General features: G+C 40.6%; 1 protein-coding gene across 1 annotated transcript in view; it reads left to right on the top strand.

The window, feature by feature from the left end:
* The window catches only part of slc17a8 (solute carrier family 17 member 8), a 34,100-nt gene that overhangs the window by 534 nt on the left and 9,457 nt on the right, over positions 1-24,109 (top strand). Inside the window, exons 2-7 of the mRNA XM_023985622.2 lie at positions 9,633-9,885; positions 12,729-12,847; positions 13,981-14,095; positions 14,342-14,429; positions 16,842-16,928; positions 22,593-22,735. Coding sequence (XP_023841390.1) covers positions 9,633-9,885; positions 12,729-12,847; positions 13,981-14,095; positions 14,342-14,429; positions 16,842-16,928; positions 22,593-22,735 — 805 coding nt within the window. The remainder of the gene's footprint in view (positions 1-9,632; positions 9,886-12,728; positions 12,848-13,980; positions 14,096-14,341; positions 14,430-16,841; positions 16,929-22,592; positions 22,736-24,109) is intronic.

The raw sequence follows: 24,109 nt of genomic DNA, 5'->3' as shown, positions 1-24,109 counted from the left end.
ACTGGAAATGATGGGGGAACTGGGATTGTATAGGTGTGAATCCCTACTCTCTGACTGAGAGATGTGTGTGACTCAATGGGGGTGAAAGCACGGCACAGTGCGGGTTTGATATCTACTTATAGCAATAGATCCGATCATTTCTCATAAGTGAGTTGTAAGATAATATTTCGGAGTACTTGTATCTTAGTTATCTTATTGTATTTTAGGATCTTTATATAAAAATCTGTATATACACTGTTAAACAATTATGGTCCTATAATCCCAAAATTCTTAAATCTATGACCAGGAGGGTTGAAGAACCTTAGAGGCAGAACATGAAGCTCACCATGTACTGTACCCAGAGATCCCAGAGATAACTAAATATTCGATTATTTTTCTTGCCAGGCAATCCCAGTGATGTAATCAAAGGTTTTATTTTAAGACATTATGATACATATTTCATATCTGATACATATTTCACAAGGGGAGGATGATGAATATGGAACTTCCACGTATGAGGTAGATTGTTGTCTTAAAATAGATAAACCAAGTAAGTGGGCAATTTCCTGTGAAAGGGAATTTTGCATGTTGAGAGCCAGAATGTTCACTGTGCAGTCTGAAATAGATCAAGAGCAAGCCAAACAGTGTGAACAGTTGATTGATTATTTCAGAATCTACAATATGAAATTGTATAAAGAAGGTGAACTGGATATATTTATCCAACAAGCAGTTATCATGTACAGTATATAAGGATTGTAATATCAGAACACTGAAAATGTGTTTTCATTTCAATTGTATCAATCTGTGGTCAGCTAACTTTATATTTTATGTCATACATTTACATCAGTTTAATTTGAAACACTGTACAAACACCGAGAAAATGCTGAATTAAATGTTTTATTAAAGTCTACAAGGATCCATGCTGTGGGAAAATGCTATTCCACCAAACTGCTAAAATCAATACTAGCAGGTGAAACTAAAGAAATGTGAATCCAGAGAGACCAAGAGAGGAAAAGAGGAATTAAGCATGAGCAGAATGAATCATTAGGCTCATTTTCAGATTAAACCTTTTTTTTCCCCCAGGAGGGTATTCCAGGTTGCTCTGGGACAGACTACATTATTTATTGAGTTATATATTATGGATCCAGTTAATCACTCTTTCAGTTTTGCCTTATGAATCAATTATAGCCTGACTATAAAGTGAGCATCATGAAAATTATTTGTTTCAATAATTAACTTAACACTTAATTTGACACAGTACAGAAATGACCAGGTATTTTCTACTGCGCTAAATGGTTAAAAAAAAAAATCATACCAAAGCAAAATAATTTTTCCCATGAGACATCATTTATTGTCTGAAATACAAAAATCACACGGAATGACATGGTTCTCTCAATAGGGTCTCTCTAGAATGTTGCAGATGCTGACCAGTCTGTCTGTTAACTGACACTATTTAAGCCCATTCGTAATAGCTTCTTTAAATATAAGCTGCCCTTGGTACAAAAAAGGTTGTGAGATAATGACATTGAACAATAAAACACACAGCCTCTGTTCTGTATGACCTGAGTGACAACTCAACAGTCATAGAACTTCATAGACACAGTGGTGTAAAGTAAGTAAAAGTACTACACTCTAAAAAGAAAAGGTTCCTGGAGTATCCTTGAGGGGTTCTTCAAATTGAAACTGTGGGGGAACCACTGTAACATATTTGAAAAACCCTTTAAAAGGGTTCTTCAAAGAACCCCTTTTGATGGTTACTCWAATAACCTTTTGAATAACATTTTGGGGGTTAATTTTTTTAACTACCCCTCCCCTATTATTATTATTATTATGAATATGCATAACAATAACACCATATTTTAGTTGTCAGTGTTTATTTTAATGGCAAAGCAGAATTAAGAAATCAAAATATGAAGTAAACTCCCAGCAGAGCCCCAAGTCCAATTGGTTTATCCTCTGGCGTGTTGATGTTAATGTGTTGATGTTCTCCGTACCCATAGCCAGAAGGATTTTGCAGTGCATGGTGGTCGAACAGGTTTCCTGTTATACTCATCAGAGGTTTAGGGAGGGCGAAGTCTGTGAATCCAAAAAATAGTAATTATACAGATGATTAACAAAATATGCACACAACAGTATTCATACCTTAATTTTTGTGGTGAACGTGAATTGAAAAAACTGTTTTGATAATGGTTTTCATACACATACCTTGTCCATAATGTAGAGGCTTATGGGATATTCATTGAAGAGGTAAGAGAGGAAGATGGTAAATGTGATCTGCATAACATACCATTACCAATTGACATACCTTTGTATGCCTCCTCGTCAGTATACCTGCAGAGAAGAACAAAGTCTTCTGCACCCAACGTGTTCTTATAGCCCAAATATTCTTACCTCCTTGTTTATTGATATCCATTTATTTGTATCAATTAAATTGTTTTAGATAGATTTGCACAAATATGAAAAGATTGATGGTATCATCGTAAAACAATATCAATTTAGATCATACAAGGGACAAACCTTACCTTAAATTGAGGAGATCTTTAAATATTTCAGTTAAGTGCCTGCACCTGCGGTCCTTTCAAATCCAAATGTTTCAGTTGGGCAGGTTCCTGCAAGAACCCCCACCAACTAGTAAGCCTGTCTCTTATACACATCTAGATGTGTATAAGAGACAGCTTATAGCCTACATATTCTTACCTCCTTGTTCATTGATATCCATTGAATTGTGTCCATTTACTGTTTTAGAAAAATTTGCACAAATATGAAAAGATTGATGGTATCATCGTAAAACAATATCAATTTAGATCATACAAGGGACAAACCTTACCTTAAATTGAGGAGATCTTTAAATATTTCAGTTAAGTGCCTGCACCTGCGGTCCTTTCAAATCCAAATGTTTCAGTTGGGCAGGTTCCTGCAAGAACCCCCACCAACTAAGAAGGTTCCTCGATGAACCCCACCTCCTATGGGGTTCTTGGAATAACCTTTTGTGGCAATTTTCAGTGCTCTTAGAAGAACCCTTGTTGAACCCATACTTTTACAGAAGTATTTTGGGGGGGAAACTGTACTTTCCAATTATTCTTTTTTTTACTACTTTTACTTTTACTTCACTACATTCCTGAAGAAAATATGTACTTTTTACTCTCATACATTTTCTCTGATACCCAAAAGTACTTGTTTCATTTCCAAAGCTTTGCAGGACAGGTAAAAGTTTGAATGTACTTATCAAGAGAACACGTAGTCATCCCTACTGCCTCTAAACTGGCAGACTCACTAAACACAAATGCTTCATTTGTAAATGATGTCTGAGTGTTGGAGTGTGCTTCTGGCCATCCGTAAATGAAAAAAAAAAGTGCAGTCTGGTATATGTAATATATTTAATTTGAAGGGATTTATTGCATTTACTTTTAGTTTTGATACTTAAGTATATGTTAAACCAGATACTTTTAGACTTTACTAAAGTAATATTTTACTGAGTGACTTTCACTTTTACTTGAGTCATTTTCTATTAAGGTATCTTTACTTTTACTCATGTACGACAATTGGGAACCTTTTCCATCACTGGATAGACATAATGACGTCATGGATCTCATGCAGAAAGGATGATGTCACACTTAACTTTCATCTGACTGGAAAACAATAAATCACTTTGGATTTATCAAGACATTTATCAATTAAATGTTGTTCTTGTGATTTTACAGATCKATTTTAAACAGGGATCCATACTCTTTGTCTTTAAAAGACAAGGAGATTGACAAGGAAAACAACTTTGTTTATTATACCATCAGTTGACATGATATGTCAGTTGAATGTCAGAAAGTACAATATAGGTAACAGTTGGCCGTTTTTGATGTTGGCACTGCAGCTTTGACCAAAATGATGAAATTGAAAACAAGCTCTTGAGAAAGAGAGATTGTTTTCAATTCTCTGTTGAGGCAAAATTATCTCCATGTTCTTTATTCACTCCGTAGATCAGAGATCAATTTGGTCTACATAGAGGATAGAAACTACTTTATTAAAAAGGCACTAATACTATTTTATTAGTGTTGAGGCGAGCCAAGCATCATTTCCTCCTTCTGATAATGATCAACCATTCTCATAGCATTTGTCCAGTCTATTTTAGATAAAAGAGCGCACGATCTGTGAGCTGGGAAATAGGGATGGGGGATGGAGAAAMCAGGGGTCCCTTACGGAAAAAACTGATGAAATTCACAAGATCTTTACATGTGACAACATGCAAAGCAACATGTGATAACATGAAACTACACATGTGAAAACGTGTTCACATGTAAAGTGTTCCAAAATAAATAATGTAATGTTCTGTAAGAGGTGAGTTGGGGAAGATGGATAGGGGCTGGGAATGACAGGGGTGAGTTGGGGAAAGACAAGGGTGGCAAGCTGTGGGAGGCAAGCTGTGGGAGGCAGGAATGAGTTAGATTCTGCTTGCTAATAGGTAATGGGAGAAAACAGGCTTTTGTTCATTTACGAATGTGGGCCTTTCAATGAACTCCTCATAAAGGTGTTCTTGCACATGAAAGACTTGTAAATGAATAGAGGACTGGATAGTGTACATACTATAGACCTCTAAAGAGTGCATGGGAGTAGGAATGGAGCCCAGCATCTTTGACAGCATAAAATAAAAACTATATATATACAGTACCAGTCAAAAGATTGAACACACCTACTCATTCAAGGGTTTTTCTTTATTTGTACTATTGTCTACATTGTAGAATAATAGTGAATACATCAAAACTATGAAATAACACACATGGAGTCAGGAAGGAACCAAAAAAGTGTTAAACAAATCAAAATATATTTTATATTTGAGATTCATCACAGTAGCCACCCTTTGCCTTGATGACAGCTTTGCACACTCTTGGCATTCTCTCAACCAGCTACATGAGGTAGTCACCTGGAATGCATTTAAATAAGCAGGTGTGCCTTGTTAAAAGTTAATTTGTGGAACTTCTTTCTTTCCTTCTTAATATGTTTGAGACAATCAGTTGTGTTGTGACAAGGTAGGTGTGGTATACAGAAGATAGCCCTATTTGGTAAAAGACCAAGTCCATATTATGGCAAGAACAGCTCAAATAAGCAAAGAGAAACAACAGCCCATCATTACTTTAAAACATGAAGTTCAGTCAAAGAGGAAAATGTCAAGAACTTTGAAAGCTTCTTCAAGTGCAGTCGCAAAAACCATCAAGCGCTATGATGAAACTGGCTCTCATGAGGACCACCACAGGAAAAGAAGACCCAGAGTTACCTCTGCTGCAGAGGATAAGTTCATTAGAGTTAACTGCACCTCCAATTGCAGCCAAAATAAATGCTTCACAGAGTTTAAGTAACAGACACATCTCAACATCAGCTGTTCAGAGGAGACCGTGTGAATCAGGCTTTCATGACCGAATTGCTGCAAAGAAACCACTAATAAAGGACAGCAATAAGAAGAAGAGACTTGCTTTGGCCAAGAAACACGAACAATGGACATTAGACTGGTGGAAATCTGTCCTTTGGTCTGATGAGTGCAAATCTGAGATTTTTTGTTCCAACCGCTGTGTCTTTGTGAGGCGCAGAGTAGGTGAACGGATGATCTCCGCATGTGTGGTTCCCACCGTGAAGCATGGAGGAGGAGGTGTGATGGTGGTGGTGCTTTGCTGGTGACAATGTCTGTGATTTATTTGGAATTCAAGGCACACTGAACCAGCATGGTTACAACTGCATTCTGCAGCAATACGCCATCCCATCTGGTTTATGCTTAGTGGGACCGTCATTTGTTTTTCAACAGGACAATGACCCAACACACCTCCAGGCTGTGTAATGGATATTTGACCAAGAAGGAGAGCGATGGAATGCTGCATCAGATGACATGGCTTCCACAATCACCCGACCTCAACCCAATTGAGATGGTAGGGGATGAGCTGGACCGCATAATGAAGGAAAAGCAGCCAACAAGTTATCAGCATATGTGGGAACTCCTTCAAGAATATTGGAAAATCATTCCAGTTGAAGCTGGTTGAGATAATGCCAAGAGTGTGCAAAGCTGTCATCAAGGCAAAAGGTGGCTACTTTGAAGTGGCTACTACTTTCAGGCCAGGGTTTTAGAAATGTTTGCACATGTATAACATTTTTTAAACAGAAATACCTTATTTACATAATTATTCKGAGCCTTTGCTATGAGACTCGAAAATGAGTTTCCATTGATGATCCTTAAGATGTTTCTACAACTTGATTGGAGTCCATCTGTGGTAAATTCAAAGGAGTGGACATGATTTGGAAAGGCACACACCTGTCTATATATATTTTTATTTTATTTAACTAGGCAAGTCAGTTAAGAACAAATTCTTATTTACAATGACAGCCTAGGAGCAGTGGGTTAACTGCCTTGTTCAAGGGCAGAATGACAGATTTTTACCTTGTCAGCTCGGGGATTTGATCTAGCAACCTTTCGGTTACTGGCCCAACGCTCTAACCACTTGGCTACCTGCCGCAGTGCACTGTCCCACATGCACTGTCCCACAGTTGACAGTGCATTTCAGAGCGAAAACCAAGCCATGAGGTCGAAGGAATTGTCCGTAGAGCTCCAAGACGGGATTGTGTCGAGACACAGATCTGGGGAAAGGTACCAAAATATGTCTACAGCATTGAAGGTCCCCAAGAACACAGTGGTCTCCATCACTCTTAAATGGAAGAAGTTTGGAATCACCAAGACTCATCTAGAGCTCGCCGCACTGCCAAACTGAGCAATTGGTGGAGAAGGGCCTTGGTCAGGGAGGTGACAAAGAACCCGATGGTCACTCTGACAGAGTTCCAGAGTTCCTCTGTGGAGATGGGAGAACCTTCCAGAAGGACAACCATCTCTGCAGCCCCCCACCAATCAGGCCTTTATGGTACAGTGGCCAGACGGAAGCCACTCCCCAGTAAAAGGCACATGACAGCCCGCTTGGAGTTTGCCAAAAGGCACCCTCAGACAATGAGAAGCAAGATTCTCTTGTCTGATGAAACCAAGATTGAACTCTTTGGCTTGAATGCCAAGCGTCACACCTGGAGAAAACCTGGCACAATCCCTACCGTGAAGCATGGTGGTGGCAGCATCATGCTGTGGTGATGTTTTTCAGTGGCAGGGACTGGGAGACTAGTCAAGATCGAGGGAAGGATGGACAGAGCAAAGTACAGAGAGATCCTTGATGAAAACCTGCTCCACATTCACCTTCCCACAGGACAATGACCCTAAGCACARGGCCAAGACAACGCAGGACTGACTTTTGGACAAATCTCTGAATGTTCTTGAGTGGCCCAGCCAGAGCCCGGACTTGAACCACAGTACTGAGTAAAGGGTCTGAATACTTATGTAAATGTATATTTAATTTTTGTATTTTTTATCAATTTGCAAAAATGTCTAAACCTGTTATTGCTTTGTCATTATGGGGTATTGTGTGTAGATTGATTTAATTTTTGTGATTATTATTATTTGACCATGCTGGTCATTTATGAACATTTGAACATCTTGGCCATGTTCTGTTATAATCTCCACCCGGCACAGCCAGAAGAGGACTGGCCACCCCTCATAGCCTGGTTCCTCTCTAGGTTTCTTCCTAGGTTTTGGCCTTTCTAGGGAGTTTTTCCTAGCCACCGTGCTTCTACACCTGCATTGCTTGCTGTTTGGGGTTTTAGGCTGGGTTTCTGTACAGCACTTTGAGATATCAGCTGATGTACGAAGGGCTATATAAATAAATTTGATTTGATTTTTGATTTGATTGATGAGGGGGAAAAAACAATTTAATCCATTTTAGAATAAGGCTGTAATGTAACAAAATGTGGAAAAAGTCAAGGGGTCTGAATACTTTCAGAATGCACTGTATATTGCATTTGTGGTTGTTCTATGTTTTGCTACCGCTAATTCTTTGACTAGGGTTGCAAAGCTACTGGTAATTTACCAAAGTTACTGGAAGAATGGTAATTAACAATATATGGTAATCTATGGCAATTCTGGTCATTTATCATTGAAAAAGAAAATATGAATATATAGTATTCATTTTTTGTATCTGTGTCCAACTGTCCATATTGTCTATGAGTTTCTAGTATATAGACCATATGGTTCAAGAGAAAATAGTCTAATTAATGAAAAAGCATCTTATCAACAATGCCCTTATTTTCAGTTAACTCTGCAACTCTTCCAACTCTGGTCTTATTTCACAACTGCCACCATTATGGCCCCAAAACATTTACAACAAAGACATTTTGACATAGTAAAATAAATAAAAGTGTGTAAAAAAACAAGTGTGTTTAAATCCTCATATTAAACATTAAATACAGGTTTATTATTTTTWAAATTTTAAAATCAGAAGATCACAGATTGCCAGAGATAATTACAGACACCTCTTATAATCTGAAGTACCCCAAAAAAGCCACTAGATGTCATCTGATCAAATTCTATATATTCCTTGAAAGTTAAAAAGCTTCTGGTAGTTTACTGGTAAACTTCAAAAGTTTCAGGTAATATACCCTTCCTTTGCAAGCCTAGATTTGACACTTTTAACGTTTTTAAGTGCTTTTAAGGTGCACTTTACCAGTTCTGCAGCAGATAAAATTAGAGCTCTATACTCTCATGCACTACTTAGGGAACCTGATTATGGTGCAAATTCTAAAATGGCTGACTCAGTCTGTCAATGGACAACACTAAACACTATGGCTGAAGACAGTTGATAAGATGCTTCACTCACACATTTCAATGGGTTGGGTCAAAGGTAGCAAATAAAGCCTCTACAGCTTCTCTATAGGGCACAGTTTCCTGTCCCTTAACATAACAATTGTAACAAACAAGGGATTTTTTCACGGTGTCTTATAAGATTAGATATGAGTTTGCAAGACTCTCCTTTTTGCCCACTTGTCCATCAAACACTCTGTCTGTAAGCTGCCTGGAAGTGTGTTGAGAATATCTATTACACTGTCATCCATTGGATTTGTGCTGTGCAAATGAACTCCACACCAATGTAACACAAAGAGGCTGATACTGTTTACATTCAGTTTGTTTGTGATTGATGGGATGACCCTTCAAACACTGACCGTATTTGCCTGTGTATAACGACAGCTGTCCATATGAAGGGGATTGAAAACATATATATACTTAGGACATACCATTCAATAACAATGGCTGTATGTGCTAGGGAGACTAAATGCATGATAAAAACAAGACCCCTTGAACCCCATATTAATTTCTTCCCAGATAAAGGTACTCAGGTGGAGATCTGAAGCGGCCAGATGAAAGCAATTCCTGCTCGCTGCGGGATGAGGGCAGAGAGGGACACTGGGTAGTGGAACAGGTGTACAGAAGTGGGGAGGATGGTGAGGGGGAACCAAATATCAGATGCACAGTGACCTTTTCAGAATGGCATGCTGAGTTCACCTTGTAACTCTCATAGGTAGTGGGCAGTCTCCTCTCCTTCCTATCTTTTAAAGATCATAGTAGATTTCATGTAAAGTGTCATTCAAGGGTATCAGGTATACAAATACTTTTTSTATACACCATACTTGATTGTAGTAGGCCTGTGTAGTGTAGTATGACAATGTCATCCATTAAACACTTACCAATGTCATCCTGTTGAACTTTGTAGGAACGTTGACTGTTTTCTCAACTCCCATGTTTTGTGTTACAGGAAAATTGATGGGACCAATGTGGACGAGGATGACCAGATGGAGCTCACGGAGGACGGGCAACCGGTGGCTCCTCGCCACAATGCCCCTCTGTTTGACTGCGGTTGCTGCGGCCTGCCCAAGCGCTACATCATCGCCATTCTCAGCGGACTGGGCTTCTGCATCTCCTTTGGCATCCGTTGCAACCTGGGGGTGGCCATTGTGGAGATGGTCAACAACAACACAGTCTACATCAATGGGACACCTGTACTCCAGGTGAGAGAGAAAGACGGAAATCACTGACATAAAATAAATAAATGATCCATAGGGGCCTCCCTAGTGCCGTGTCGTGGAAATTTCCTGTATTACTCAATAAAYAGAGAGAGAGAGCCAACCACACACAAGTCAGAGTTAAATTATATATTCCATCTTTAATATATATACAGCCTTCACCAAAGCCCTTTATGACTTTCAGATCAATTCAGTGTCTATAAATGAATTCTCTGAGAGTCCTTACAAAAACAATTCTTAGTTTCATTTTAGCCAAGATACACCCCTCTCAACTTACAAGAATCCTTTACCCGAAAGAAGAGTATCCTATCGCTAGACAGCATCAGCTATAAAATCATCGTTCAGTTTGATCTCCCAAGACCAGGTTTAAATCTCATGCTTGATACTTCACTGTCTACCAAAACATTACCTCATCCAATGGCATATATCAATTGTCATTTCTAGATACTCCCAAACCTGGACAAACTCAAAATCAGACAGTGAGCCCCTTAGGTCAAAATCTAGGTCAAGATAAGGGCAACCTCAGAGGGGACATACAATGGTTCCAAACACGGCCAAAACTCCTTCCCCCTATGAGAAAAGTAGGGAGTGACTGGCGTACAGACATTGTATGAGATAACTAACTGGTTCCCCAATTAATAACTCCATCCCGTCACATGGTTTAAGAATAGTTACAAACAACGTTCCCATAAGAAAACAACGTTCCACTCTGTCCTCCTCCCCTTCTAATATTCTACTTAGCACCACATGGTTTAACAGATACATTGACATATGAAGACAAGCCTGACCTCTCCCCTCTCTGGCCCCAAGTTACCAATCCCTAGCTCAGAAGATTCTAATGACAAGTATCTCACAAGCATATGATGAAAATAACATCTTATCTATCTATGTTACTTAGCTAAATCTGATTCTGCCACGACAGCCGCCACTAGAGACCCGGGTTTGATCCCAGGCTGTGTCACAGCCGGCCGTGACCGGGAGACCCAAGAGGCGGTGCACAATTGGCCCAGCGTCGTCCGGGTTAGGGGAGGGTTTGGCCGGCCAGGATTTCCTTGTCCCATCGCACTCTAGTGACTCCTTGTGGTGGACCTGGCACCTGCAAGCTGACACCGGTCGCCAGTTGGATGGTGTTTCCTCCGACACATTGGTGCGGCTGGTTAAACAAGCAGTGTGTCAAGAAGCAGTGTGGCTTGGCAGGGTCGTGTTTCAGAGAACACATGGCTCTTGACCTTCATCTCTCCTGAGTCCGTAGGGGAGTTGCAGTGATGGGACAAGACTGTAACTACAAATTGGGGAGTAAAAGGTGTAAATGTACCAAAAATGATTTAAAAAAAAGAATCCATAGTGCATTATGTGTGCATTATGGGGTGTGTATAATAGGAACCTTGTAGGATAGCAGTTGTAAGGGCAATGAAGCAGCATTGGTTCATAGGTGGAGCTGTGGTTCCAAGGCCTATTTACAAAGTTCAAAGTTCAATATTCAAAAGAAAATAACCTTCAGGCTTGAATGCAGCAACACATGACACCACTGCCTTTAAATGTAATTGGCATTTCACCAAACTCCTATATTCCAATCATTCATGGTTGTCTTGTAAAAATATTGAAACATACTAAAATATTTTGTCACTGAAAGGTCTGGACACAAGACAGATTGGTAGGCGGGCATCAAACATTTTGGGMAAATACAGACTCAAAAGAAAGGAACAGTTTCTTGAGCGAAATAAAAAACGTCTTCCTCATATGTAGTGAAAAATCGCAGCTCCTGGTATCAAACAGTAAATAAATGCAACAATATACAGTACTGCATATCTTTTTTATTGTCACATACACCAGATAGATGCAATGAAATGTTTTGTTTCACAGGATCATCCATAGMAGTACAGCACCCCTGGAGCAAATTAGGGTTAAGTGTCTTGCTCAAGAGCACAACAACAACTTTTGCACCTCGTCGGCTCGAGTATTCAAACCAGCGACCTTTAGGTTACTGGCCCAATGCTCTAACTGCTTGGCTACCTGCAGCCTCATAATGAAACAGATAGGAAACACACTAGTTGAATCAACGTTGTTTCCACGTCATTTCAATGAAATTACGTTGAACCAATGTGGAATCGACGTGGAATTGACATCTGTGCTCAGTGGGTAGCTGTCTACAATGTTGCAAAAAAACGGCAATGGAATGAAGTAATGTAACGATAGCGATTATTGTAAGATTATATTGAATATAGATTTAAGAAATATGTTGTTTAACTTGAGAAAACATAAAACATTTTCAATACAGAAACAATGCGTTTGATCAATTGGCGGGAATTTGGAGAGTGCACCAGTGGAGAGACGAGCCTAGTGTGCCTTCGCCACAGAATGATATCAGTGCCAGCAGTGCCAGTGAATGAATTTTGCAAACATACCTTTTTTATATCACTCCATAGTAGTGAATGGGCATGTGAAATAGGCTTCTTAGACAACAATAGTCAATAATCAATGATTAATCTAGCATCACCGGTAAGCCAGTCATCAACTCCATTAATCATCCATTCCTGAAACAGGGGAACATGATAGGAGATGAACAAACCCTTGAATGTTGTTTTATAGTAGCATTGTAGCATTGTAATTCAACAGCTGATATTTGGATGGAAAAGTTAAAGCGTTGTTCTGAAGGACAGCAGAATCACCCAAACAGTCCTCTGACTCTATTTTCAATCTCTAACTTCACAATAGCACCTGACACACACACACACACCAACACCAACACCGACACACAGACACACTTTTTTATGTGAAAGAACTCGTAACCAGTTAAATACCCTATATTATATTACTCTGTTCCCCAGCCAGCTCAATTCAACTGGGACCCAGAGACTGTGGGACTGATCCATGGCTCCTTCTTCTGGGGTTACATCGTCACACAGATCCCTGGAGGCTTCATCTCCAACAAGCTGGCCGCCAACAGGTTAGGCCTTCCCACCGCTAATGATCTCCCTCCTTGAGACTCTGAAATTAAAGGGAAATGTAAGGTATTTTGATAGAACTGGTTTGTGGGTGGACTACAGAGGGTTAAATAGGTGACAAGGGTGGGTTTGGAATGGATACTTGTGCTGAGGGCAGGGACAGACAGATTGGGTGTCTGAAATAGGCAGTCAGTCAATGTGTGTGGTGAGGTTTAGAACAGAAAGATAGGGTATTTGGAATTGTTAGTCAGTGTGTGGTCAGAGCTATAAGAGAAACGTTTTAGGAGCCTAAGTGAAAAAGGCATGTAGTGTTTGTGTGTGTGGTAAGGGTTAAAGCAGCAAGGGGTAAAGCCGTCTGGTGTGTGTGTGTGTGTGTGATGAGCGTGCAGATCTGATGGGGCCGATAGCAGTCCTGTAATAAAAGTTTCACAGGAAAAGAGGACACACCATTGACAGAGTTAATAATGAAAGATCCTGCCTCTGATTTCTCCCTGAGACGCCAGCCACTGGAATATTACAAGTGTCACTTACACCCGGTTTTGGAAAAGGGAGGGGTGGAGCGAGGAAAGAGGGGAGCAATGGTAATGAAGCATAATCGTATTAGATCTCTGTATCTCTGTCTGTCCTTCAAAGGCAGATATATTAGATCTGTCATATTGTAATGTTGGATTGGTCATTTTAAGCTGGCACCTTCCAGAAGGGCAGGTTAGGGGAGAACTAGTCTTGCAGTGCCAGAGATCACACCGTATTCTCCTAGAACGGCTAGAGTCGAGGATAGGGGAGACCTGGGAGGGACTGACTAATTCAGGAACATTGATGATTGGTGTTGAGTTAATGGAGGTGGTCTTTGGTGCTCACATTTTTTCAACTGTGACTGTTTATAACATTTAAGTCTACAGCAGTACAAACCATGACAGTATGTGGTGGGTTGTTGTTGACCTGGTTGTTGTATGTCACAATTGGTCAATGTTCCATCAAGCTTTTATAATGGTCTAAGTACCTGTTATGTTACATTCACAGTATTTTTAGCTCATATGTAATTTTGTATGCATTATTGAAAGAACGTGCAATGCTACCCTTTTGTACGCCATTGTTGTCTACAACCCAGTCACACTATAATGTAATGTTTCCACAGAGTGTTTGGGGCGGCCATTTTTCTCACGTCCATACTGAATATGTTCATCCCTTCAGCAGCCAGAAGGCACTACGGCTGTGTCATGTTAGTCCGCATCCTGCAAGGCTTGGTGGAGGTGAGTCGTCTTCAGTGTTGCCAGATTTCATTGACACTTTCAGGTCGGATCTAAGCCAAAATCTCACCAAATCTACTAAATGTAGCACAATTGAAGGTGTCAACAGTCGTCGTCATAATGACTGATCATTTGACCAAGCTCATATACAGTACATATGTAGACAGTACAGAGACACATGTTTATCTGTATCTCTTTACTCAGGTRGATTATTCAGAATAATGATGCCATATAACGTTTCTTGTACAGGGTGTTACCTACCCTGCATGCCATGGGATGTGGGCCAAATGGGCCCCTCCCCTGGAGAGAAGTCGACTGGCCACCACCTCATTCTGTGGTATGTGATATGAAAATTGACAAGCTTAATATAGGTGCAATGTTTGAGTCAAATAAAGGTAATCGAATTTCTTTCCATTCAACTGTTTTTCTTCCCATCCAATTGAGCTTTATGAAATTGTGCTGACGATTTTCCACAATAGCAAAACTTTCATGTGAAAAGATGTGGTAGAAGACTGGAAAACAAAAATGTAATTAATTCAGTAAATCAAATGGATATTCAAAAATACCCTGCCTGCCTTTCTGTTGAACCCATAACCACAGTCAACCCTATTAGTTTAAAGGCCTAATGCATCCATTTTTATCTCAATATCAAATCATTTCTGAGTAACAAGTATATAGCTTGTGATGGTTTTCAATTAAAATTGTAAAAAATATATTTTTAAATAGATTCTTAGTAAAGAGCAATTCAAGCAAGAATTTTGCTTGGACTGTCTCGGAGTGGTCTGAGTGGGGAGGGAAAACTGAAAACCAGCTGTTAATGGCAGAGGTTTGGAACTCTCTTATTGGTCTATTAACAAAATAGCCGTCTGGTGATGTCACCAGGRAGGTCAAAACCTCCATCCTACCAAAACAAGCTTAAATTTCAGGCGGTCTTTTCCAGTGGTGTAAAGTACATAAGTAAAAATACTTTAAAGTGCTACTCGAGTCGTTTTTGGGGGGTATCTGTACTTTCCTTTTTATATTTTGGACAATTTTTACTTCACTACATTCCTAAAGAAAATAATGTTTTCCCTGACACCCAAAAGTACTAGTTACATTTGACATTTACATTTAAGTCATTTAGCAGACGCTCTTATCCAGAGCGACTTACAAATTGGAAAGTTCATACATATTCATCCTGGTCCCCCCGTGGGGAATGAACCCACAACCCTGGCGTTGCAAGCGCCATGCTCTACCAACTGAGCCACACGGGACCATTTGAATGCCCAATTTGTCAGGGCGTGGACTCTACAAGGGGTGGTGGACCATTCATGATACACGCGGGAAACTGTTGAGCGTGAAAAACCCAGCAGCGTTGCAGTTCTTGATACAAACCAGTGTGCCTGGCACCTACTACCATACCCCATTCAAAGGCACCTAAATATTTTGCTTTGCCCATTCACCCTCTGAATGGCACACATACATAATCCATGTCTCAATTGTTTCAATACTTAGAAATCCTTATTTAATCTGTCTCCTCCCCTTCATCTACACCACAGGAGGTTGGTGGCACCTTAATTGGTTTCCATTTGTTTAACGCCATTCCATTTTCTCCGTGCCAGCCATTATTATGAGCCATCCTCCCTTCTGCAGCCTCCACTGATCTACACTGATATAAGTGGATTTAACAAGTAACATCAATAAGGGATCATAGCTTCACCTGGTCAGTGTGAGCCATGGAAAGCGCATGTTTTGTATACTCAGTGTATACAAAACACTGAAAACCACGTTTTTGGCTGCCCTGGGCCTTTAACTGAATCCATTGAATAGATATATCATTGTTCTCTGTCTAGAGATGTTTAGCATTGTGGTAAAATGGCTGAAAATAGGGACTGGGAAGGTTGTTTTGTTTTGCAGATGTCGGCTGTTGTTCCCCATGAAAATGCATTAAAACAGCCATCTTTCATAATAAACTGGTGCCATGACAACCGGCGCTTCCAAACCCTCTTGACATCGCCTCTGAATGAAAGATTGCCCTCACGCGCTTCACCTGCACTCTCTGAAGGAGGTCCTCTCCCATTCAACCCAAATGAAGTGTCATATTGCCTACTGTCCAAAAGCACAATCATGCTCCCGGGCCTCTACAAATCGAGAGTGTTTATAAGGCCATCAGATAATATAATATACATTAAAACATCCTCTCCCAAGGACAGTTTCAATGAGTTCTAATTTGATGAGTCCAATATGGTTGCTGTTGCATCTACGCTTACCAAGATGACCTATGAGACATGGAATACTCTTAGAAAAAAAGGTGCTATTTATAATCAAAAAGGGTTATTCGGCTGTACTCATAGKAGGACCCTTTGAAGAACCCCTTTTGGTTCCAGGTAGACCACTTTTGGTTCTAGGTAGAACCCTTTTGGATTCCATGTAGAACCCTTTCCACAGAGGGTTCTACATGGAACCCAAAGGAGTTKTACCTGGAACCAAAAAGGGTTCTCCTATGAGGACAGCCACAGAACCCTTTTGGAACCCTTTTTTCTAAGAGATGTTTTTCTAGTCCTGTGTTGAAGAAGAGTTGCTGAGAGGCTGCAGACTGATGATAATCTAATAGTCAAAGTGTTTTCACCTACCTCTGGATCGTTGTGATACCTTGGCATCACTATTTAATCATTTTATTGGGGTTTCCTTTAGATGGAGTCCCATTACARACCAGACAGAACAGCACTACAATAGCGGGATGGTCATATTTCCCTTTCCTTGTTTCCAGGTTCCTATGCAGGTGCTGTGATTGCCATGCCTTTAGCAGGAGTCCTGGTTCAGTTTGTTGGATGGCCCTCAGTCTTCTATATCTATGGTAAGATTCAAAAACTCAATATAAAAGGCAAATTGTTAAATTGAATAGCTGTGATTTACAATTCTTTCATACAGGTATGCAGATCAAGGATTTCATATTGAGTTTGGGTAGGGAAAATCATTGAAATGCATTCACCTAAATTCAGATACTCCAGATGGCTGARATTACCAAAGATAGTAATCTTTGTAAGACAGGGAGATGTCTATGATCTAACTAGCGATAGAGGGAAAACTGTCTATTGATTTGCTAAATGTGTATCCAATCTCAAATTACTTACAGTACATGACTTCAGAACAGCATTCACAAGACCAGGCCTAACTATGATAAAGTGGGTGGGTGATTCCCATTTGAGCAGCAATCCATGTATTACACTAGGTGTCACTTGTGTGACATGCAACGCATTATACCATCAGTATTACACCAGTCTCAGGTTGTTCTCTGTTTTGCTTCATCAGTTTTGTCCATTTGATCTAAACTGTTATTTGATTAAGATATATGCACAATCTCATAAGACTCTTTGTGCCAGCTGCATTTCAATATCACTTCTGTAGCTCTGTTGTGATCTAATCACATGATTAATTGACTGAAATTAATGTCTTCCTSTCTGGGATTGCTACCTAATTAATCTTTCATTTTGTTTGAATAATAAAAAAATCATTGAGGTCTAGAATAGGTCAAGGCCCAGTTCTAATTAGTTTGCCATATTTTTTTATTTCACCTTTATTTAACCAGGTAGGCTAGTTGAGAACAAGTTCAACTGCGACCTAGCCAAGATAAAGCATAGCAATTCGACACATACAACAACACAGAGTTACACATGGAATAAACAAAAAATACAGTCAATAATACAGTAGATAAAAGAAAACAGAAAGTCCWTATACAGTGAGTGCAAATGAGGTAAGATAAGGGAGGTAAGGCAATACATAGGCCATGGTGGCGAAGTATTTACAATATAGCATTTAAACACTGGAATGGTAGATGTGCAGAAGATGAATGTGCAAGTAGAGATACTGGGGTGCAAAGGAGCAAGATCAATTATTAAATGCAGTATGTGGATGAGGTAGATAGATGGGCTGTTTACAGATGGGCTATGTACAGGTGCAGTGATCTGTGAGCTGCTCTGACAGCTGGTGCTTAAAGCTAGTGAGGGAGATATGAGTCTTCAGCTTCAGTGATTTTTGCAGTTCGTTCCAGTCATTGGCAGCAGAGAACTGGAAGGAAAGGCAACCAAAGGAGGAATTGGCTTTGGGGGTGACTAGTGAGATATACTGCTGGAGTGCGTGCTAAGAGTGGGTGCTGCTAGGTGACCAGTGAGCTGAGATAAGGCGGGGCTTTACCTAGCAGAGACTTGTAGATAACCTGTAGCCATGGGTTTGGCGACGAGTATGAAGCGAGGGCCAACCAACGAGAGCGTACAGCCGCAGTGGTGGGTAGTATATGGGGCTTTGGTGACAAAACGGATGGCACTGTGATAGACTGCATCCAATGTGTTGAGTAGAGTGTTGGAGGCTATTTTGTAAATGACATCACCGAAGTCGAGCATCGGTAGGATGGTCAGTTTTACGAGGGTATGTTTGGCAGCATGAGTGAAGGAGGCTTTGTTGCGAAATAGGATACCGGTTCTAGATTTAATTTTGGATTGGAGATGCTTAATGTGAGTCTGGAAGGAGAGTTTACAGTCTAACCAGACACCTAGGTATTTGTAGTTGTCCACGTATTCTAAGTCAGAACCGTCCAGAGTAGTGATGCTGGAAGGGCGGGCAGGTGCGGGCAGTGATCGATTGAATAGCATGCATTTAGTTTTACTTGCATTTAAGAGCAGTTGGAGGCCACGGATTGTATGGCATTGAAGCTCATCTGGAGGTTAGTTAACACAGTGTCCAAAGAGGGGCCAGAAGTATACAGAATGGTGTCGTCTGCGTAGAGGTGGATCAGAGAATCACCAGCAACAAAAGCGACATCATTGATGTATACAGAGAAGAGAGTCGGCCGGAGAATTGAACCCTGTGGACCCCCATAGAGAACTGCCAGAGGTCCGGACAACAGGCCCTCCGATTTGACACACTGAACTCTATCAGAGAAGTAGTTGGTAAACCAGGCGAGGCAATCATTTGAGAAACCAAGGCTGTCGAGTCTGCCAATAAGAATGTGGTGATTGACAGAGTCGAAAGCCTTGGCCAGGTCAATGAATACGGCTGCACAGTAATGTCTCTTATCGATGGCGGTTATGATATCGTTTAGGACCTTGAGCGTGGCTGAGGTGCACCCATGACCAGCTCTGAATCAGATTGCAATAGCGGAGAAGGTATGGTGGGATTCGAAATGGTCGGTAAATCCTGTTTGTTAAACTGGCTTTCGAAGACCTTAGAAAGACAGGGTAGGATAGATACAGGTATGTAGCAGTTTGGATCTAGAGTTTCTCCCCCTTTGAAGAGGGGGATGATCGCGGCAGCTTTCCAATCTATGGGAATCTCAGACGATACGAAAGAGAGGTTAAACAGGCTAGTAATAGGGGTTGCAACAATTTCGGCAGATCATTTTAGAAAGAGAGGGTCCAGATTGTCTAGCCCGGCTGATTTGTAGGGGTCCAGATTTTGCAGCTCTMTCAGAACATCAGCTATCTGGATTTGGGTGAAGGAGAAATGGTGGGGGCTTGGGCGGGTTGCTGTGGAGGGTGCCGGGCAGTTGACCGGGGTAGGGGTAGCCAGGTGGAAAGCATGGCCAGCCGTAGAGAAATGCTTATTGAAATTCTCAATTATAGTGGATTTATCGGTGGTAACAGTGTTTCCTAGCCTCAGAGCAGTGGGCAGCTGGGAGGAGGTGCTCTTATTCTCCATGGACTTTACAGTGTCCCAGAACTTTTTTGAGTGTGTACTACAGGATGCAAATTTCTGTTGGAAAAGCTAGCCTTAGCTTTCCTAACTGCCTGTGTATATTTGTTCCTAACTTCCCTGAAAAGTTGCATATCACAGGGGCTATTCGATGCTCATACAGAACTGGAGGAGAACAGGTCTGGAGTGAACCAAGGACTATATCTATTCCTAGTTCAATTTTTTTTGAATGGGGCATGCTTATTTAAAGAATAACCAGGCATCCTCTACTGACGGGATGAGGTCAATGTCATTCCAGGATACCCTGGCCAGGTCGATTCGAAAGGGCTGCTCGCAGAAGTGTTTTAGGGAGTGTTTGACAGTGATGAGGGGTGGTCGATTGATCGCAAGGACATTACGGATGTAGGCAATGAGGCAGTGATTGCTGAGATCTGGATTGAAAGCAGCAGAGGTGTATTTGGAGGGCAAGTTAGTTAGGATGATATCTATGAGGGTGCCCGTGTTTACGGATTTGGTGTATCACTTACATAGAGATGGATAGAGGGCGCACTTGTCACGAAGCCTGTTTAGCATGTGCAACGCCACTGAAGGCTTTCATAATTTTAAAGTTGTCAACTGTGTGGGACTTCCTATGGGTTAAAGGGATAATCCACCCCAAACCACTAATTCCTATGATTAACAGTGTTAAATAACACTAATATGTGAAAACAATTTTTTTTTGTGAACAAATGTTTCATTGTGTCGTTATAACAAGCTTGGTAGAAATATGTGAAAATTGTTTTGGGAAATCTGTTGCAGCTCAAATCTACTACAAAACCCACAATGCAATGCCCTCTGAGCTGGCTGGGTAGCTAGCTAGGTATAAAACAAAGCTACACACAATAATACCAAAGCCATTATCAGCATGTGAAGTAGCTAGCGACCTGTAAAATCGGCAAAAAAAKCCTGCAATATCAACTTAGGAGTCTATCTCACTGAGTCCAACTTGCAGTTCGTCTCTGACCAGAGCGAGAGCAGAGTACGTTTCTTTCCCGCAGAGATTAGAATCGTATTAGCCCATTGTGTACATTGCCCATGCGTCGCCAATGGGCCGCGCGGTGCATTCTGAGCGATTCTGGGACAAGGAAAGCTCTCCTTCAAGGAGTGAATGGGAATCAATTGGGTGCTAGCTCAAAAACTGAACATTAGCATGTATTTCGTGAACAAGAAGTACAGCATTGCAAATATTTTCCAAGATGTGAGATAATTAACTTGTTCTCTGTAATATCGCACAGCTTTGAAATCGTGATATTACATACCTTCGAGGAAAATAGGCAGGTTTCTCGACTCATACCCTGACTTTGAGAAGGGATTGTGTGACGATTAGTTTAACAGCCGCGTGACGCAGCATGACAACATGAATGTGATGGGTCGACAGTCAYTTGGGTGGGACGTTTCTCCATTAATTTCCCAACGGGATTCCTCTCTCCTCCTTTCTGTAATATCTATGTTTCCCCACAGACATAGAGCGCAAAGCGACATATGGTACAGTACTTGAAGGAGAAGGGGAGTTGAATAATTTGGTACACACTGTTTAAATTGAGCACATCTATGCAATATAACGGATGGATGTGTTCTAGACAAGTATGCCTATACCATATATTGGCTAATTTGGCGATATGGAGTGCAGATAACTGTTTTAAAAGTGTTATGAAATGTGTTATCCCTCATCTCCAGTGATGAGAATGATGTAGCTATGACGTGTACCTACACAATTTCCAGATTTTTACAGATAGACCACTTAGAAGTTAAATCATGGGGAATTTTTTATATTTTACCCACTGATAGAACATAGGCTTTCACCAAATTTACAGGACTTTCAGGATTTCTATTTCTGGTGGGGTGGATAAGGAGGGATCATATAATTCCATTCATGTCAGCAGGAGAGATGAGCCAATGAATGAGGTGTTCCCTCTTTCCATCTCTATGATCTTTTACAAATCCTGGACACAGATTAAGCCTAATCTTGGAATAAACAGATTTTCAATTCAAATTCTCCATTGATCTTGTTTTTAGTCCAGGACTATGCTTTTTAGTTCAGGACTATGATTAAACAGTGTCCAGGAAACCGCCCATAAAAGCTTCACATTTACAATATGAAAAATCATCTGTAAATCTGTTGAAAACAGATAGCTCCCTCCAGTAACCACGAGCACAACCGTTCCTTGATTTTAACTGCCGGCTTTATTCTGTAGTTTTAGTCAGAATGATCACCTTCCGTGAGAACTATAAAGTAAATGAAAATACAGTTAAGCACACTCTTACAACCTTATTGTCTTACGAGTGACTTATTAGCTTGGTATAACTCTGAAGTGCTTCCATACATAAACAGTTTAGCCGGAGCTATAACAGTATCAGATTAAACACATGAATAAAGGGAAAATACCTAATTGGCTGCTTATTATAGAAGGGAGGAAATCAAAACTTCATACATTATTCCTGGCATGAATTCACGCTTCATCCTTAATTATTATAACGTTACCATCCTAACATACACACTTCAACCTTTACGAACTACACCCAATGACATGAAAATMTTGCTAACACAGCGCGAGATTGCCTTCACTCCAAAGGTGTGTTGCTACGATAATGATCCCCGTTACAACAGTTATTAGCCACGTAGTTCCGCTTGTTTTATCATTTCCCCCGCATAGCGAACACGTAAACAATTCAAACAAAAATATAGACATAGACTTACAGGTTAATTGTCAGTTACACAGACAATTTTTTGTTAGATCCATATGACGATATGAGCATGGATGATAAACTGTTTTTTGTATTTCTATGCATTCAGGTGTATTTGGGATTATATGGTACATCTTCTGGCTCCTGCTTGCCTATGGGAGCCCAGCCGCCCACCCCACTATAAGCGATGAGGAGAGGATCTACATAGAGACCACCATTGGCGAGGGTGTCAAAATATTGAGCGCCACTGAGGTATGCCTCTGCTCGATCTGGCTGCGGTCAGATGCATTAGTATAGAGTATCATACACCGGAAAAAATACATAAATGCCACATGTAAAGTATTGTTCCCATGTTTCATGAGCTGAAATAAAAGATCCGCGAAATTTCCATATGCAAAAAAAGCAAATTTATCTCAAATTCCAGCACATATTTGTTTACATCATTGTTATTGAGCATTTCTAATTTGCCAAGATAATCCATCCACCTGACAGGTGTGGCATACCAAGAAGCTGATTAAACAACATGATCAATACACAGGTGCACCTTGTGCTGGGGACAATAAAAGGCCACTCTGAAATGTGCAGTTTGTCACACAACACAATGTCACAGATGTCTCAAGTTTTGAGGGAGTATGCAATTGGCATGCTGACTGCAGGAAAGTCCACCAGAGCTGTTGCCAGATAATTGAATTTACATTTTTCTGTTTTTCTCTAAAACGACGTTGGAAGCGTCGTTTTAAAGAATTTGGCAGTACGTCCAACCGGCCTCATAACCGCAGATCACATGTATGACGTGATGTTTTACGAGTGGTTTGCTGATGTCAATGTTGTGAACAGAGTGCCCCATGGTGGCAGTGGGGTTATGGTATGGGCAGACATAAGCTATGGACAACGAACACGATTGCATTTTAGCGATGGCAATTTGAATGCACAGAGATACGAGATCCCGTGACGAGATCCTGAGGCCCATTGTCGTGACATTCATCTGCCGCCATCACCTCATCTTTCAGCATGATAATGCAATGCCCCATGTCGCAAGGATCTGTACACAATTCCTGGAAGCTGAAAATGTCCCAGTTCCTCCAATGGCCTGCATATTCACCAGACATTTCACCCATTGATCATGTTTGGGATGCTCTAGATTGAGGTGTACATCAGCGTGTTCCAGTTTCCGTCAATATCCATCAACTTCGCACAGCCATTGAAGAGTAGTGGGACAATATRCCACAGGCCACAATCAACAGTCTGATTAATTCCATGAGAAGGAGATGTGTTGCGCTGCATGAGGCAAATGGTGGTCATACCAGGTACTGACTGGTTTTCTGACCCACGCCCCTAGGACTTTTTAAGGTATCTGTGACCAACAGATAATGTACATATCTGTATTCCCAGTCATGTGAAATCCATAGATTAGAGCCTAATTTATTTATTTAAATTGATTGATATCCTTATATGAATTGTAATTCAGTAACGTCTTTGAAATTGTTGCATGTTGATATTTCTGTTCAGTATAGGTATAAGATTTATGTTATTTCAAATATTCTGTTCTTGTAAGTACTGTACTTAGAGAAGTTTTATGACACCCATATAAGATGTTATCAAGCTTGACAAATGAAAACATAAATG

This window comes from Salvelinus sp. IW2-2015, linkage group LG4q.1:29, assembly GCF_002910315.2.
Source record: "Salvelinus sp. IW2-2015 linkage group LG4q.1:29, ASM291031v2, whole genome shotgun sequence".
NCBI classification, from domain to species: domain Eukaryota; kingdom Metazoa; phylum Chordata; class Actinopteri; order Salmoniformes; family Salmonidae; genus Salvelinus; species Salvelinus sp. IW2-2015.
The sequence above is the reverse complement of the archived record's forward strand: the minus strand, read 5'-3'. Positions and strand labels throughout refer to the sequence as shown.